This window comes from Trachypithecus francoisi, unplaced genomic scaffold (genome assembly GCF_009764315.1).
Source record: "Trachypithecus francoisi isolate TF-2019V2 unplaced genomic scaffold, Tfra_2.0 Lachesis_group0, whole genome shotgun sequence".
NCBI classification, from domain to species: Eukaryota; Metazoa; Chordata; class Mammalia; order Primates; family Cercopithecidae; genus Trachypithecus; species Trachypithecus francoisi.
Window position 1 is genome coordinate 3,183,807 of NW_022681453.1, and position 16,950 is coordinate 3,200,756.

At 35.8% G+C, this 16,950-nt stretch overlaps 1 protein-coding gene across 6 annotated transcripts in view; it reads left to right on the forward strand.

The window, feature by feature from the left end:
- Nucleotides 1-16,950, forward strand: part of IFT80 (intraflagellar transport 80) — a 152,596-nt gene that overhangs the window by 99,230 nt on the left and 36,416 nt on the right. For all 6 annotated transcript variants that reach the window (XR_004435284.1, XM_033202814.1, XM_033202803.1 and 3 more), the window contains 3 exons: nucleotides 1,970-2,044; nucleotides 4,884-5,047; nucleotides 13,841-13,905. Coding sequence is in view for 5 of the 6 variants with exons in the window: in XM_033202814.1 (XP_033058705.1) it covers nucleotides 1,970-2,044; nucleotides 4,884-5,047; nucleotides 13,841-13,905 (304 nt within the window). In the remaining variant the exon portion in view is untranslated. The remainder of the gene's footprint in view (nucleotides 1-1,969; nucleotides 2,045-4,883; nucleotides 5,048-13,840; nucleotides 13,906-16,950) is intronic.

The following is a 16,950-nucleotide window of genomic DNA, read 5'->3' on the forward strand; positions in this document are numbered from 1 at the left end:
GTCTTTCAAGTTTATTATTATTCTGATTTGAAAGCTGAAGCTAAAGGACATAGAGAATGATTAAATAACTTGCCTTACATCAGATTATTGACTTTGTTACTAAAGGAAAGTGGAGATTTGAATCCAAGTTCTTAATAACTGTTGGCTCGTTTTTAGTAATAAAAATATAATTTTAAAAACAGACATGCAAGTAGTTTACTGGTTTATATGAAAAGAAGTTCCAGAAAAAGAAAACAATATATAAGCATTCTATATTAAATTTTCATTTGATTTTTCAGATAATTATATTAATATTCTTATTCTATTCAGCATTTATAGCTTCGGGAGTCTATATTTTCATGACATTTATGTATCTCTCAGTTGTCAGGAATCTCAGATATTTTCTTTTTTTTTTTTTTTTTTTTTTTTTTTGAGACGGAGTCTGGCTCTGTCGCCCAGGCTGGAGTGCAGTGGCCGGATCTCAGCTCACTGCAAGCTCCTCTTCCCGGGTGTACGCCATTCTCCTGCCTCAGCCTCCGGAGTAGCTGGGACTACAGGCGCCCGCCACCTCGCCCGGCTAGTTTTTTGTATTTTTTAGTAGAGATGGGGTTTCACCGTGTTAGTCAGGATGGTCTCGATCTCCTGACCTCGTGATCCGCCCGTCTCGGCCTCCCAAAGTGCTGGGATTACAGGCTTGAGCCACCGCGCCCGGCCAAGAATCTCAGATATTTTCTAAGGGGACATTAAAAAAACCCTCACATAATCACTACTTTCCTTATCAACTTTCTTGACAAAGAATGAAGGTTAATTAGTAAAGCATTTTGTGATATTTTTTCTAAAGTGCAAAAGCATATATATCTTTATCATATCTATGAACCCCAGACTAATTAATAATCAGTAACTAATGATCACTAATTATTAGCAGTTATTTATTTGTTATTTTGCCTTGTCCATGTATTTACTTACTGAAATTATTATCAGAATCTTTGCATTAGTCAAGATTAGTTGCCTACCTGTTTGCTTACTCACTGCTTCCTTCCCCTTCCCTCCTCCATCTTCTGGATTTGAACATGAGATTTAATCTGATTTAGAGAACTTGCTTTATGAAAGTTACTGAAATTCAGAATATATAGAAGTAATAAAACTTATTTTAAGCTGTGGAACAACTTTTATTATTTAAGGATGGGTTTTTCTGTTTGTAAATGTTCTCTTTACCCACCCAAATCTTTGATTCATGTTACCCTATAAAAACAAAATGATTTGCTTGTTCATTTATTAATCAATGTATTCAATAAGCATGTTCATGGCTTACATTTATATAGTATTTTAGAGTTTACAGAATGCTTCACAGAAATATTTTCATTTCAACCCAACAATAACATTGGGAGGTCTGCAGGAAAAATAATCATGTTCATCATATTACTGTTATTATAGTTTCTGTTTGCCTGGTACCTGCTTTATAACAGGTAGTTTGCCAGACACTATGCAAGTCATCATTATCCCCATTTTACAAATAAGGAAACTAATGCTTAGCAGGTTAAGCTTAAGATCAAGTGGCTGACAGGTGGTGAAGCCATATTTCTAATCCAGATATGTCTAACAAAAAGCTATCATCTCTTCATTATGCCATGCTGCTGCTGTTTTTTTTAATGAGAAATCATTAGATGACTTGCCCAAACTCACAGAGCTGATAAATGGCAGAACTCAAACTTAGAATTCCTCAATTCACGTGTTGTAATACCTCTAGTAAACATTTATTGGATTCCCATTATGTGCTAATTGCTGGGGATACAGAGTCTCTGCTTTTTAGTTGGAGATACAGACACATCAATGAATAATTTCAGAACAATGCACCAAATGCTGTAATAGAAGTATGTATATAATTACTATGAAACTGAAGTCACTTTATTTAAAATGAATACCTATCTACTTATTTAAAAGTATTTGCTATTTTAAATGTTAATACATATCCATTTTACTTGTCTTTTAGCACGAAGAACTGGAACACACCAATTATATTTGATCTCAAAGAAGGAACTGTTAGTTTAATTCTGCAGGCAGAAAGGTAATTTATTATGTTTAACTGTTGGATCTGGGGTTAAAATAAATAGCATTAAAGCGCTCTTTAATAAAAACATCCAATTAAAAGAATGATATACTAATCATTTAGAACCAATCTGTTTCTATTATACATTTTAGAATAAAAAGAAAAGAATAAATAAGTTTTTTAAATCAATGATTCTGAAACATTTTAGTCTCTGAATTTCTTAACATTCTTAGAAAATTACTGAGGGTTATATGTGGGTTAAATATATCAGTATTTACGGTATTAGAAATTGAAACAAATTTTAAAGCTATTTATTTTAAATGATGAGAATAAACTCATTACAGGTAAATATCCGAGTGATGACATGAGAGAATGGGAGCAGCACAGGTAAATAACTAGTAAAGAGTTTTTACCTCATGGCCCCCCTATTTTCTGTTCTGCTTTGTTTTAAATATTGGTTGAAACTCTTTGGTTTCATGGGCCTACTGGGCTGTGACCTGAAGTTTGAAAACTAGTTTTCTCTACTAAGACATTCAGTGTATACAGGACTAAGAAATGCCAGGCAATTAACTGGAGTAAATTAGGAATAGCTATTACTCAAGAACCCACACTTTTCCATGAAAACTGTCAATTAGTCTCTTGCGTACAGCCAATAGCCTACTGAATCAGAGGAGGACTTAGCTACAACCCAATAAAGCTTGTTAAAAATTGTGAAAATATGATCGACAGTTACCTAAAATATCTATCCATAAAACATTTGCCCCAAAACCATGGGCTTTATTCCTCATCCCTTTACTCATCATGTAGACAGCTCTTAATAGTGTTTATTATCAGGTTTTCTAGCCCACAGCTTTTTATAAATAGAAAACCAGAAGAAGAATGGTACTGGTGGACTGCTAGAGGCTGGCACAATGACAGGAAGAAAAGTGGCTGCCTGGCAAGGGAACATGGAGAAAACTAAAAGCACAGAACTGTATAGCTGAGTAGTATAAGGATTCTGCACACCAACAGATTCTTATGAGTATCAAAGTTATCAGTTAAATAGTGAAAAATGTGATCACCGTATTGATGACCTTGAGTGACCAATAAACTGTTATATCAAATTTTATGTTATCTATTTAATGAAATTGAAATATATGAATTGTTTAGTTATACCATAAATTTTTAAAAATAAGTCATTTTTGTCATTTAAAAGATAAGATGTCAGCTATCTAAAAAACATATATCTGAAATGCTTTTTACTCTAACAGTTCCAAATAAATTCATTTATACATTATTTATAAATGTATTTATTGAGTATACTCTTAATAAAGACATATATTAATGGCATAAATAGCCAAAAAATTTAGTCACTGCCTGTCATTGGTCTATTTATGCAATTAGAGATGTTTGCCCCTTGAAACAGGGTGTTTACTCACAAGTAGGTTAAAAGCTATAGTGTCTTATTTGGAAACGAAAATACTTTTAGTACAGAGACAAAGGAATATATACTAATATATGTCACTTTGTCAAGTTCAGCAAGTATTGTTTTCATAAACCAATATGTATGACCATACACTAGTGTGTAAGGGCCAAACCCTTCAATTAAATAAACTACCTACCAATCCTCAAGTATTAATTTCATTGAAGTGTATATAGTTGGTGTTCATTAGATACTAATTTTTCATTGGTTTTGGCATTTATTTCCTTTTTGTTTCCATAGCAAAAAAAGAACAATTAGCAATTCCTAAATCAAGAACCAATTCTGAATCAAGGATATTTAAAACATTAAACATAAGATTTTGAAAAGTAATAATGTCTTCAGCATTAAGGAAACAGGCACACCAATATAGCCATAGTATGTGTGTAAATCAATACAACTTTTCAAAGGGCAGTATAACAATATATATTTAAACATTTTAAATGTATGTTCTTTAATCCAGCAATTGCATTTCTAGAAGCTGAACTAAGGAAATAAGTAGGGCAGACATATGGAGGTGTATATACACTGTAGACATTCTTTAAAACAGTGAATAATTTGAAACAAATGTATATTTGGGAATGAGTGAGTTAGTAAAGCAATATACTATTGCCATAGTTATCTCTATGGAGGTAGGATCTCAAGAGGTCTTTTGTTTTCTCTGTATTGCTTGAATTATTTTGTACAATATTCATAAATTTTCAAAGGAAAAATATAACAGCCATAAAATATTTATGTTTCGAGTTAATAAAAAAGTAACAACAGAGAGCCCTATGCCTTAAATATGGTTGTCAACATAGCAAATGAATCTGACCCTTTGGCAAAAAAATATGAGTTTTTAAATATGAATACATACTGATAGTCACCATATGATTTTAAAGTCACAACTACCTTATTTTAATAAATAATGTTTTTTTTTAGTCATTTTCAATACTTTAGAATTTAACCACTATTTAATCTTTAATTATTTTTAGCATAATCTTTAGTTATAAAATATATATTAAGACTGTTTCATGAAACAAATAGCACCTGGCGTTAACATGACTGTATTGTAAACTCTAAGTTTTTTTATTGTCTTTGTATAGAATCTTCTTTAGGAAAGGAAATGAATTGTGGGTATAATGTAAAAGAAGTCAAAATTTTAGTGTATAGGGTGATGATTATGGACCTTTTCATTTTTCTTTTCCTACTTCATAATAACACAAAAACCGAGAAAACAAACCAAAACAACCAATGCTGGTTTTCAGTGTTTGAAATGTTTTATTCCTTATATATCTACACATTTATATTAATTGTAAGATTTAGATTTTTTTCCCAAGGATTAACTATTCTGTAATATAAAAACGAAAATATAATATACTCCTATTTGAGAATCTATTTCTATTCTTTATTTTTTAGACATTTTCTTCTTGTAGATGGTAGTAGTATCTATTTATATTCATATGAAGGGCGCTTTATTTCATCTCCAAAATTTCCTGGAATGAGAACAGATATTCTGAATGCACAGACTGTATCTTTGAGTAATGATACCATAGCAATAAGAGACAAAGCTGATGAAAAAAGTAAGTACATTTTTATAATTTTTCCTGTCAAATATGAAAATTTGTTAACACTATAAAATTTTCATAAATTAACTTACATTTTCTACCAATACATCAACTTTATAGAAAAAGAATTATGAGCTTTCTAATTTGTTTTCAAAACATGAGTTAATTAAACAGCTAAAGTTGTCATACTATATCCAGTTAATGGAACAAATAGATATTGTCACAACATCAAAGATCAGTAATAAGAAAAAAAATCTTTACAGTAGCTGTTGGTAGAGAGTTTGAACTTAATGTTGTGGTCCTAAAAACATATATTAATGTTTAAGTTTTTGATCTTTTTAAATATTCCCTTTTTCTTCATTTGGTAACATAGTAAATATTGCACTTCATTGAACTATTTAATTTGTTTATATTTTTAAATTCATATTTTAAGTTAATTGAAAGAAAGGTATGAATAACTTAAATTTTCTGTTTAAAAATCTAGGCCATATTGGTATTCATAAATAAATATAAGTATGTGATTGCACTCAGTTTCCAGGTCCCTTCTCAAGAGGTTGCTGGTGGGGTGGAGGGCTGAAAGTGCTCAACCCTCTGAACATGAGATTGGTCTTTCTGGTGACCAGCCACTATCCTGAAGCTATCTAGGGGCTCACCAGAGTCACCTTATTAGGATAACAAAGACACTTCTATCACTCAGAAAATCCCAAGCATTTTTGAAGCTACCTGCCAGGAGCCCAGGACTAAGACCAGATAAATTATTCAAGTACAGATCACCCCCTGGTCTATGACCATGGATCCCTTATGGCAAAAGGATAATTCCTGTCAATAGGACCAGCATGAGTATGCCTAATGTTTGGAGGAATCAATATTGGGTAGAGATAGGAGGCTTTTAATTCCATTCCCAGTACATTCGATCATCACTATGAGTATTTATACTCTTAGCAACAATTCCAGTGTTATACCATATTGTAAAATAGGAGTCAGAAGACACTAGCACATTACTAGAGTTCTACTAGTCATTAATAATTAGTCCAGTCTGGGCCAGGCACAGTGACTCACACCTGTAATCCCAGCACTTTGGGAGGCCGAGGTGGGCGGATCACGAGGTCAGGATCTTGAGACCATCCTGGATAACATGGTGAAACTCCGTCTCTACTAGAATACAAAAAATTAGCCAGGTGTGGTGGCGGGTGCTTGTAGTCCCAGCTACTCAGGAGGCTGAGGCTGGAGAATGGCGTGAACCCGGGAGGTGGAGCTTGCAGTGAGCCGAGATCACACCACTGCACTCCAGCCTGGGCGACAGAGTGAGACTCCGTCTCAAAAAAACAAACAAACAAAAAAACCCAAAAAACAAAAAACAAAATAATTAGTCCAGTCCATCATCATGTTATGTGACCAACTTGTCTTCAAGTTTAGACCTCTGAGGTTTGCAGGATTCCATTCAAATTTGTCAAGTTCCAAGCAGGAGAGGTCTCAGCAATATATGGCTTCATCTTCTTATGTATCAGCTGTAATTAAGCCAAGAAACAATATCATTCTTTTGCTCTGAGCCTCTTTTGAAGCATTAATGTAGTATTTTACTTATTGCATAAGCCATTTATTCATTTCTTTACTCTCAGCTATTATTTCTCCTATCCATTTGTACAGAGCAAACAGGCTGTTTCCTCTACCCGCCAATAAAGCTGCATTCACTATTAAACCCCAAATCTCCAGATGTAGTGAAGGCACAACCCATCCTATCAGGTCCTTAGGAATTTTGACATTAAGGCTTAAAAGTATAGTTACAGTTTCTTTCTTGGGAACCATCCCTGCTTCTGGCATTTGTAGTGGTAGCCCTGGTCTTGGGACCATGGTGTCAGGTAGGAGAAGGTGATATAAGGAAGAAAGAAAGAAGTGTTTTGCCATACCAGCATCCTCCTTTCCCCTCCCCCTCTCCCTGAGATCTATCAAAAAAACAAAAGGAGGCCGAGGTGGGCAGATCACAAGGTCAGGAGTTCGACCAACCTGACCAACATGGTGAAACCCTGTCTCTACTAAAAATACAAAAATTAGCCAGCCATGGTGGTACGCACCTGTAATCCCAGCTACTCAGGAGGCTGAGGCAGGAGAATCACTTGAACTTGGGAGGCGGAGGTTGCAGTGAGCCGAGGTTGTAGTGAGCTGAGATCGTGCCACTGCACTGCAGTTTGGGTGACAGAGCGAGACTCTGTCTCAAAACAAAACAAAACAAAAAAAAACAGAGGAATCTATCTAGTGCAGGAATCTATCTCTTTGCTTCTCTCTTGCTGAATCCAAACTCATGCAGGCATGCAAACCAGTTCTTCATGCTTTCCCCTGTTTTAGAAAACCACTGTTTTAGCTTACCATTCTGATTCTTTACCAAACTATTACTCTGGGGAAGATATCTCTCTGCCCATTGTTGGACATTATGGATTGTAAAGTATGTTCCTTGGTCTGGTGAAATGTGACTAAGTAGTCCAAATCAATGCGTTATCTTCTCTGCTGATTCTTTTATAGTTCCCTCAGTATTTGCCAGGCTACCACTGGTTAAACAAAGCCTAGTGCAGAGTCAGCATCTATTCATCTCAGGACCCTTTTGTAGCCCTCCAGGGCTACTGGCATGAGTCCAGGTTTCCAGCTATATGTAGGGCTTTCCTCCTGGGGAATCTGCCCTATAGCCATCTGCAGTCTGTCATGGGCAGACAGAAAGTTCTTGCTGGTATTTTGTGCCTCAGAGGGTTTGAGAGGAACATTTCTAGATTCAGTTCATCTCTGCATTGCTGCAGCTCCCCGTGTTCACTTGCTTCATATACCCAAGGGGGCCACCTCAAGCAGGCATCCTGAGGTATTTCCTCATCAATTCCAATCACCTTTTGGACCTAGAAGGGGAAGTCTCCTGATAAGCATTGATATGCCATACCTTAATGCACCCATCAAGTTCCCATAGTAAGTTCCTTGAAGGCTGTACCCTATATGGGCATTCGTATAACAGGCCAGTTTTCCATTGTCCTTCTTGCCTGACCATGTGACCATGGCCTGCAAGTTAATTAAAACTCAGATATCGAGGCAAACAGCATGCAGTGCAGCCCACCACACTTATTTGTTTTCACCTTCTTCTGTCAGGGGGTGGCCTTACAAATAAAATGTTGTATGTTCACAATAGAACTGTTATTCATAAACCAAGCAACTATGTGTTGGTTAATTGAGAGCTGTTTATAGGCCACTGTCCGAGTGTCAACAGAATTTGGCAGCTCCTCAAGTGGTTCCAAAGTCAGTCAAAGCAGGTAGACTCATGAATACACTGTAACTTTTTGTATTTCCCAGTAATGTGTTCCTACTCAATATATTTCCATTTTATTAGAAACTCTTCTGGGCATTGCCTTTCCTAGTAGAATCTGTCTCCAGTGTCACCCAAGATACTATGGGTACATTAGATTTCAAGATTATTTTCTATTCTTCGGTTATAGGGTCAGTTTCAATTAATGTCAGATAGCAAGCTAGTAATTGCCCCCAGATGGGAATTCTCTAGTCCAGAATCCCAGTAATTTTCACTGAGAGGTGTTCATAGGCTTTCCCCTGTAAGTTCCAGTCTGTATTCTACCCAGGGTTATTGTATAGAGAATTCGTCCATACTAGTTCATATACTGATTGATATTCAAGGCCTGTTGAACTTGGGTAATCTTATTGATTCCCATTTTGCATTCCCAATTAATATTGCTTAAAGGGTGGATTTACATGCTTTCTGTTTCACATTACTTGATAGAGGAAACGCTCTCCAGTCAGACATAATATCAGTCCCCATAATACATTCTGGCAAATGAGGCACAACTACTTAACATAAAGCTCGTTTGGGGCCAGGCGTGGTGGCTTACATCTGTAATCCCAGCACTTTGGGAAGCCAAGGCAGGCGGATCACCTGAGGTCAGGAATTCAAGACCAGCCTGGCCAACATGGCGAAACCCCGTCTTTTTACAAAAAAATTAGCCGGTGTCCCAGCTATTTGGGAGGGTGAGGCAGAAGAATCGCTTGCACCCAGGAGGCAGAATTTACAGTGAGCTGAGATCGCACCGCTGCACTCCAGCCTGGTCAACAAGAGCAAAAACTCCTTCTAAAAAAAAAAAAAATTTTGTTTAAATATACAAATTTTCATCCAAAACTTTCGCCTTAATGCCATTAGCTCTTGCATTTCTATATCCTCTCAATCTAGTTGTGACTCCCATTAGGACTTTCTTTTTTTTTTTCCTTTTTTTGAGGCACAGTCTCACTCTGTTGCCCAGGCTGGAGTGCAGTGGCATGATGTCGGCTCACTGCAGCCTTCTCCCAGGTTCAAATGATTCTCCTGCTTCAGCATCCTGAATAGCTAGTATTACAGGCATGCGCCACCACGCCCAGCTAATTTTTCATAGTTTTAGGAGAGGTGGGGTTTTACCATGTTGGCCAGACTGGTCTCAAACTCCTAACCTCAAGTGATCTGCCCACCTCAGCCTCCCAAAATGCTAGGATTACAGGTGTGAGCCCGGCCCCATTAGGACTTTCAGTAGTAGGTGGGGGAAGTGTTCTGGTCAGACATAGTATCTATTCCCATGAAACATTCAGGTAAAGGAGATGCAGCCTCTTCACATAAAGTCTGTTTAAACTCTCCAGTTTTCATTCAAACTTTCACCTTTCTTCTACCAACGCTTGTACTTCTGTACTCTCTCAATTTAATTGTAGTCTCCTTTAGGACTTCACCAGGGGGTTTTGGACCAAAGTACATGGCACTTTTGCATCAAGATGTCTAGAGTCTTCTCCTCTCTACCCCCTGACCATTTTGCCTATTCATGTGCTTAAGGTGTTGGGTCCGCAGCTCAGAATTGAGCCAAGGAACCCAGGCTCTTTCCTGAATCTTTTTCTTGATTAAATTGGTAGACCATTGCTCCAGGTAATTCAAGGTCAGGTTTCTTGTTGCCATCTTTGCCTTTCTGCTTTCCAAATTCTTCCAAACTAAGATGAATAAAGCAGATTTGCTTAGCACTCTTAAATGTTGGGGCACTAGCAGGACTGCCCCATTGGTCCACCCAACCTCTGTGTTTTGATCCCAGACTCCCACACTGCTATGATGAGTCCCTTGACTCTCTCCTTTCTCTTTCGTTTCATTTTACCCCCATCAGCGTTTGCTTTTTCACCCCATTTCTTTAAAAAACAACCAAAAAAATTTTGTTTTAGGTTCAGGGTACATGTGTAGGTTTGTTACATTGGTAAACGTTGTGTCATAGGGGTTTATTGTACAAATTATTTCATCACCTAGTTACTAAGCCTAGTACCCAATAATTATTTTTTCTGATCCTCTCCCTCCTCCCACTCTTCACCCTCAAGCCCCCAGGCTCTGTTTCCCTCTTTGTGTCCATGAGTTCTCATTATTTAGCTCCCACTTATAAGTGAGAACATGTGGTAATTGGTTTTCTGTTTCTGCATTAGTTTGTTAAGGATAATGGCCTCCAGCTCCATCAACATTCCCGCAAAGGACATGATCTGTTCTTTTTTATGGCTGCACAGTATTCCATGGTGTATATGTGCAACATTTTCTTTATCAGATCTGTCATTGATGGGCATTTAAGTTGACTCCATGTCTTTGCCATTGTAGATAGGTGTTGCAGTGAACATTTGCATGCATATGTCTTTATGGTAGACTGATTTATATTCCTTTGGGTATATACCCAGTAATGGGATTGCTGGGTTGAATGGTAGCTCTGTTTTTAGCTCTTTGAGGAATTGCCACACTCCTCTCCACAATGATTGAACTAATTTATACTCCCACCAACAGTGTTAAGCTATTCCCTTTTCTCCACAACTCACCAGCATCTGTTATTTTTTGACTTTTTAATAATAGCCATTCTGACTGGTATGAAATGGTATTTCATTGTGGTTTTGATTTGTATTTCTCTAATGATCAGTGATATTGTGCTTTCGTTCATATGTTTGTTGGCCACATGTATGTCTTTTAAGTGTCTGTTCCTGTCCTTTGCCCAATTTTTAATGTTTTTTTTCTTGAAAATTTGTTAAGTTCCTTATAGATGTTGGATATTAGAGTTTTATCAGATGCACAGTTTGCAGAAATTTTCTTCTATTCTGTAGGTTGTCTATTTACTCTGTTGATAGTTTCTTTTGCTGTGCAGGTCTTAAATTTAATTAGATTCTATTTGTCAATTTTTGCTTTTGTTGTGATTGTTTTTGGCATCTTTGTCATGAAATCTTTCCTTGTTCGCATGTCCAGAATGGTATTGCCTAGGTTGTCTTCCAGGGTTTTTATACTTTTGTTCGCTGTGTTTTCTTTTTTTTTTTTGAGATGGAGTCTCGCTCTGTCACCCAGGCTGGAGTGCAGTGGCGTGATCTCGGCTCACTGCAAGCTCCGCCTCCTGGGTTCACGCCATTCTCCTGCCTCGGCCTCCCGAGTAGCTGGGACTACAGGCGCAGGCCGCCACGCCTGGCTAATTTTCTGTATTTTTAGTAGAGATGAGGTTTCACTGTGTTATCCAGGATGGCCTCAATCTTACCTTGTGATTTGCCCGCCTTAGCCTCCCAAAGTGCTGGGATTACAGGCGTGAGCCACCAAGCCCGGACCACACTGTATTTCTTAATAACTGTTTAAAGATTTTTTTCCCAGTTTGGATGAGTTTCTAGACAATTCCTTCTGCCTGTCCCCATTCTCTTATGGATCATTTTAGTCTTTTTCATGATTTGTTTCAGCATAACTTTTTCCTTTGAAAATGACTCTGAGGTTAGTGCCTGTTCCTTGAACTGGCAAGAATCCAGTGTCTTTCCCAACACATTCATTCCTTCAGTCGGGGCCCTGAGGCTAGAGGCCATAATTTAGACTGGCCAGAATTTATATTTGATTCATCTCTTCCTTTCATTTTTAGCTGTTATATTATAGATAGCAATTACCAAGAGATTGTATATTTCTCTTTTTTCTTACTGTTTTGCATTTTCCTATGCATTTAGTGAGCCAGTTCCCCAGAAGATGTATGCATCATCTCTAAATTTCATCAGTAACTTTTGCCTCCAATAACTGATTGCAGCATAGATGGTGTTTCATATCCTGGGTGACCCCATGGCCACTGAGGAATCTGAAGTTCTTCATCCCCTGCCCTTTCATCCTTTCTCTTCCCAAACCATATGTTTCAGTAACCTGATACCAACTATTCCATTTTCATCTCAACTGGGTATACTGCAATTCATTTCTACACTACCCGGAGTTAATGCAGACACCAAAGCTTAAGGGCACAGTCTTCCACAAGGCTGCTCCTATTTCAGATGACAGTCACAAGTCTAACGCTCCCCCAACCCCACTGCAGCTGCCTACTTTTCTGACCAACTAGCTGCAAATTCAGGGATTCCCACAATGCCTTCAAATTTGATAATTCACTAAAATGACTCACAGAACTCAGGAAAGCTATACTTATTATTACAGTTTTATTATAAAGGATGGACACAGAGTTTCTGTGTCCTCTCCTCTCAGGACACATCATCTTCCCAGCTCGTCAGTGTATTCAGTAACCAGGAAGCTCCACTGAGCTTTGGCATTCAGAATTTGTATGGGGTTTTATTACATTGACATGGTTAATTAAATCATTGGCCACATGATGAACCCAGTCTCCAGCCCGCTTCCCATCTCTAGAGACTGGGAACCTGAAAGTTCAGACCCTCTAAGCACATGCTTGATCTGATTATCAGCCCCTATCCTGAAGCTATCTAGGGTCCCACCAAGAGTCTCCTCACTAGCAATAATACAGATACTCTAATCACTCAGGAAAGTCTCAGCGTTTTTGAAGCTCCAGGACAAAGACCAGATAAATTATTGATTATATCAGAGTAGCATATTAATAATAGAAAACTGAGCAGCACATAACATGTTGCCTGGCATTATAGTAGACATTCAACATGTTTTTTCCTTTGTGGAATATGATGGTCTATTGTTGGGGCCTAGAAACTGACACCCCAAAATATGGTGCTTTGACATGCTGTGCTGAAGTTCCCTTATCTACCTCAACTTCAGACCCACCAAAGAAGACAACAATTCTCTTTGGTCCCTTCCTTGAGTTTTCATTAACTAAACTCATATTGCAGGAAGAAATACAGAAAGCTGTCAACACACTTGAGCAGACTTTTGTCACAAATCATTGTGTGCTCTGTGGGCCAAGCAGACGGTTCCAGGCCACTGAATATTCTTCATGCCCACTGAATTCCCTTAGAAATCATTTACTACCCATTCTAAAACCATCCACACTTCCCCATCTCCATTTCTCTTAAGAAGGGGAAGAAGTGGCTTTTAACCATCTGCACCCCATTGTATGGTAGGGTAATCACTCTGATTCTCTCCCATGCAAGTTAATAAAATTGTATACCATTTCTCCTATTAATCTGCCTTTTATGAGTTGATTTTCAGCTAACCTTCAAAGGACAAAGAGGAAGTTTTCCTTTGGCCTCTACTCTATGGTGTTGTATTAGTTTAAATCAAAGTTATCAGAATTATAAATTACATTCACATTTGGACTTCCCATTGTTGAGCATTGATGCCATACCATTAATAAAAATTCTAATTAGGGAATGTGTTTTAGGAAGAAGTATTCAGTTTTATTGTTTTCATAAGAAATGTGACCACATTAATAAATTAAAATTGGATGCTGCTGCTCTTCTGTGCTGAATTATTTAACTCTCTGTGGTCTAGAGAGGTAAATAATTTCTCATAAGGATTATAGTAGTTTCACTGAATTTTACCAGTAAAAATTCTAATATAACGCATTCATTAATGTTCTACTTTTTTTCAAGTAATCTTCCTCTTTGAGGCATCAACTGGAAAGCCTTTAGGTGATGGAAAGTTTCTTTCTCATAAGGTAATGGACATTAACTACTTCTAATGTAAATAGCCACTGTTTATTTACTTCCTTTTCAAAATTAATGTTTTCATTTTAAAGAGGACACAAAGGAATTAGTTTTTTATTTAAAATCAATGTGCATTCTCTGTTGACTATTTCACCTAAAAATGTCACAGTTAAAGACTAAGCACTGGTAAAGTTCGTGATAGAAAACTATACATGCAAATTAGTTGAATAAAAGAATCTGACTTATATGTCTGTTGTCAAACTCTTCACTGCTTTTCAGTTGCATGTTCTTTTTTGATTAAAATTTTAGCACCTGTCAGTATATAAAAATGTATTTGTGTTTCTAAATATCTTGCAGTTTTCTCATTGACCTATTCTTAGCCAGCATTTTCTTTAGGTTTTAAGACTGTAGTAAGAAATCTCTATACAAAGTACAAAATACCCTGAATTTTAAGTTGTTTATTGGTTTCTGATTTTTAGCCTTAGAAAAAGAAGCACATTGCATTGAGTTATCCTTCTAAATTACTGATGTGCTAGGGTCTAGAGACACTTTTAGTTTTATTAATACTTCTAGTGAAATGTTACTCAAAATTATATATATTTTTTGTAATTGATTTTTTTTGTTTGTTTTTGGAAGAGACAGGGTTTCGCCATGTTGCCCAGGCTGGTCTCGAACTCCTGAGCTCAAGCAATCCACTCGCCTCAGCCCCGCAAAGTGCTAAGATTACAGATGTGAGCCACCACGCCTGGCACTAGTTTTAAATTTGAATAACAAACACATTCATATGGTTCAGAAATCAAAAAGCATTAAAAAGTATACAGTGGTAGTCTCCCTACTATACCTATTATTCATCACTGTGGTGCCTCTCCACCAAATAAGTAACCATTGTTATTAATCTCTTATATATTCTTCCAGAGATTTTTAGTGTATGTACCAACAAAACTGATATATGTTCTCTTCCTCCCCTTTTACAAAAATGTAACAAACAGTTTTACACTTTGCTTTTTTCATATAATACTCTCTTTCTGGAGATGGTTCCATATCTATACACAAAGTGCTTTCTCAACCCTTTTTCCTCCCACTGTATGGTATAACATTTTATGTATGTATCAGAATTTAAACTGTTTCCAATCTTTTGCCATTAATATTACAGTATTGCCAAGATGAATTACCTTGCATATACATCTTCTTGTACATGTGCCAGTGTAACTGTGGGATCTATTCTTGAAATATTGTTGCTGGGTCAAAGAATATGAGAATTTGTAATTTTAATAAATATTGTGAAGTCATCTTCCAAAGAGAGTGTATCAGTTTACTTTTGTACTGGTAATATATGAGGTGCTTATTTCCCTATAACCTCTCCGTTATTGTCATTTTAAATCAAAACTATGTAAGCAGAGTTTTTCCTCTTCAGTAAGATTAAGCATATCAAAAGGAGTAAATTTCTCAGCTTTTCAAGATGCAGTCATTTTTGTTAGTAGGATTGAGAGTCAATTAATAAGGTTAAATATTTATTTTAATTTTATAACTCTTTCTATAACACTTTTCCTAAGTGTAAGAAATTCCTAAGAAATTTACAATTAAAATCATTTAATTGTAAATAAAATTTCCAATTGAAATCATTTAATTGTAAATAAAATTTCCAATTGAAATCATTTAATTGTAAATAAAATTTCCAATTGAAATCATTTAATTGTAAATAAAATTTCCAGTTGAAATCATTTAATTGTAAATAAAATTTCCAGTTGAAATCATTTAATTGTAAATAAAATTTCCAGTTGAAATCATTTAATTGTAAGTAAAATTTCCAGTTGAAATCATTTAATTGTAAGTAAAATTTCCAATTGAAATCATGTAATTGTAAGTAAAATTTCCAATTGAAATCATGTAATTGTAAATAAAATTTACAATTAAATCATTTAATTGTAAATAAAATTTATAATTAAATCATTTAATTGTAAATAAAATTTACAATTTACAATTTCATTTACAATTAAAATTAAGAAATTTATAATTTCCTAATTATAAGAATGTAAGTGTCTTCTACATGTCACACTTCACCCAATTACCCAGTACATTTGTATGCAATACAAAGGATTTTTAAATTTTACATTCTATTAAATAATAGAAAAATCACCCACTCTATTTTATTTTATATGTGGAAGAGATTCATATCCAGAATCTTCCCAAATAATAACAGAGCTCAAACTAGAACTCAAGTCTGTGTATTAGTAAATGAATATTAATTAGTGTAGGGCAAGGGAGATGGTTCTAATGAACACAAAACTGCTTTTATGTCCCACTAGAAAGAGTAACCCAGGAGGAATAGAACCTATGTGAAGGTGGTAGGACTTGACAAGAGGAAAATGGGGGAAGCCCTGCTGAATGAAGTGAGGGAGCCCCTCTTCCCCTGTGTATATAGGCATTATTATAATTAGTGTCCATCTTTGATTTTTAATTTCTTAGGAGAGTCATATCTGTTTAGCAGTGTTTTTAAAAGAATACACTAGGTTCTGATGATGATGGTGATGATGACGATGATAAGCAATTCTTTATTGTTAACATTTCCATTTTGAAAATACCTAGAGTTATATTTCATGCATGCTTTGATATATATGAAACCAAATTCTTTTCTTCCTTAAAATATAAATTATGGTATTCTAGAAAGAGTTGAATTTTTAAAAATGTATTATGAACTGATATATGATTGATTCATCAACTTGGATAAAATTATATTTGTATTTTGTTTTACTTTAAAAAGTGTTTTTTATAGTTCATTTTGGTACAATGACTTGATGTTGTGGTCATGATTCTTGTTGAATTCACAATTCCTACCAAAGTCTTCAGACATTGTAGGAAGTAAATAAATCTTTCTTGGTTTTAATTAAAATGAATCTATATTGAAACATTTTCAAGTTATGGTAAAATTCATCTCACTAGCAGATGAAAAACAATGATCTTGGAGTTAAAAGTCTGAGTTGCAAGTTTATATGTACTTGATACTGGCTTTTTCTGAGCAAAATTGCTCAGTGAGTATGAGTCTAGTCTTCTGATTT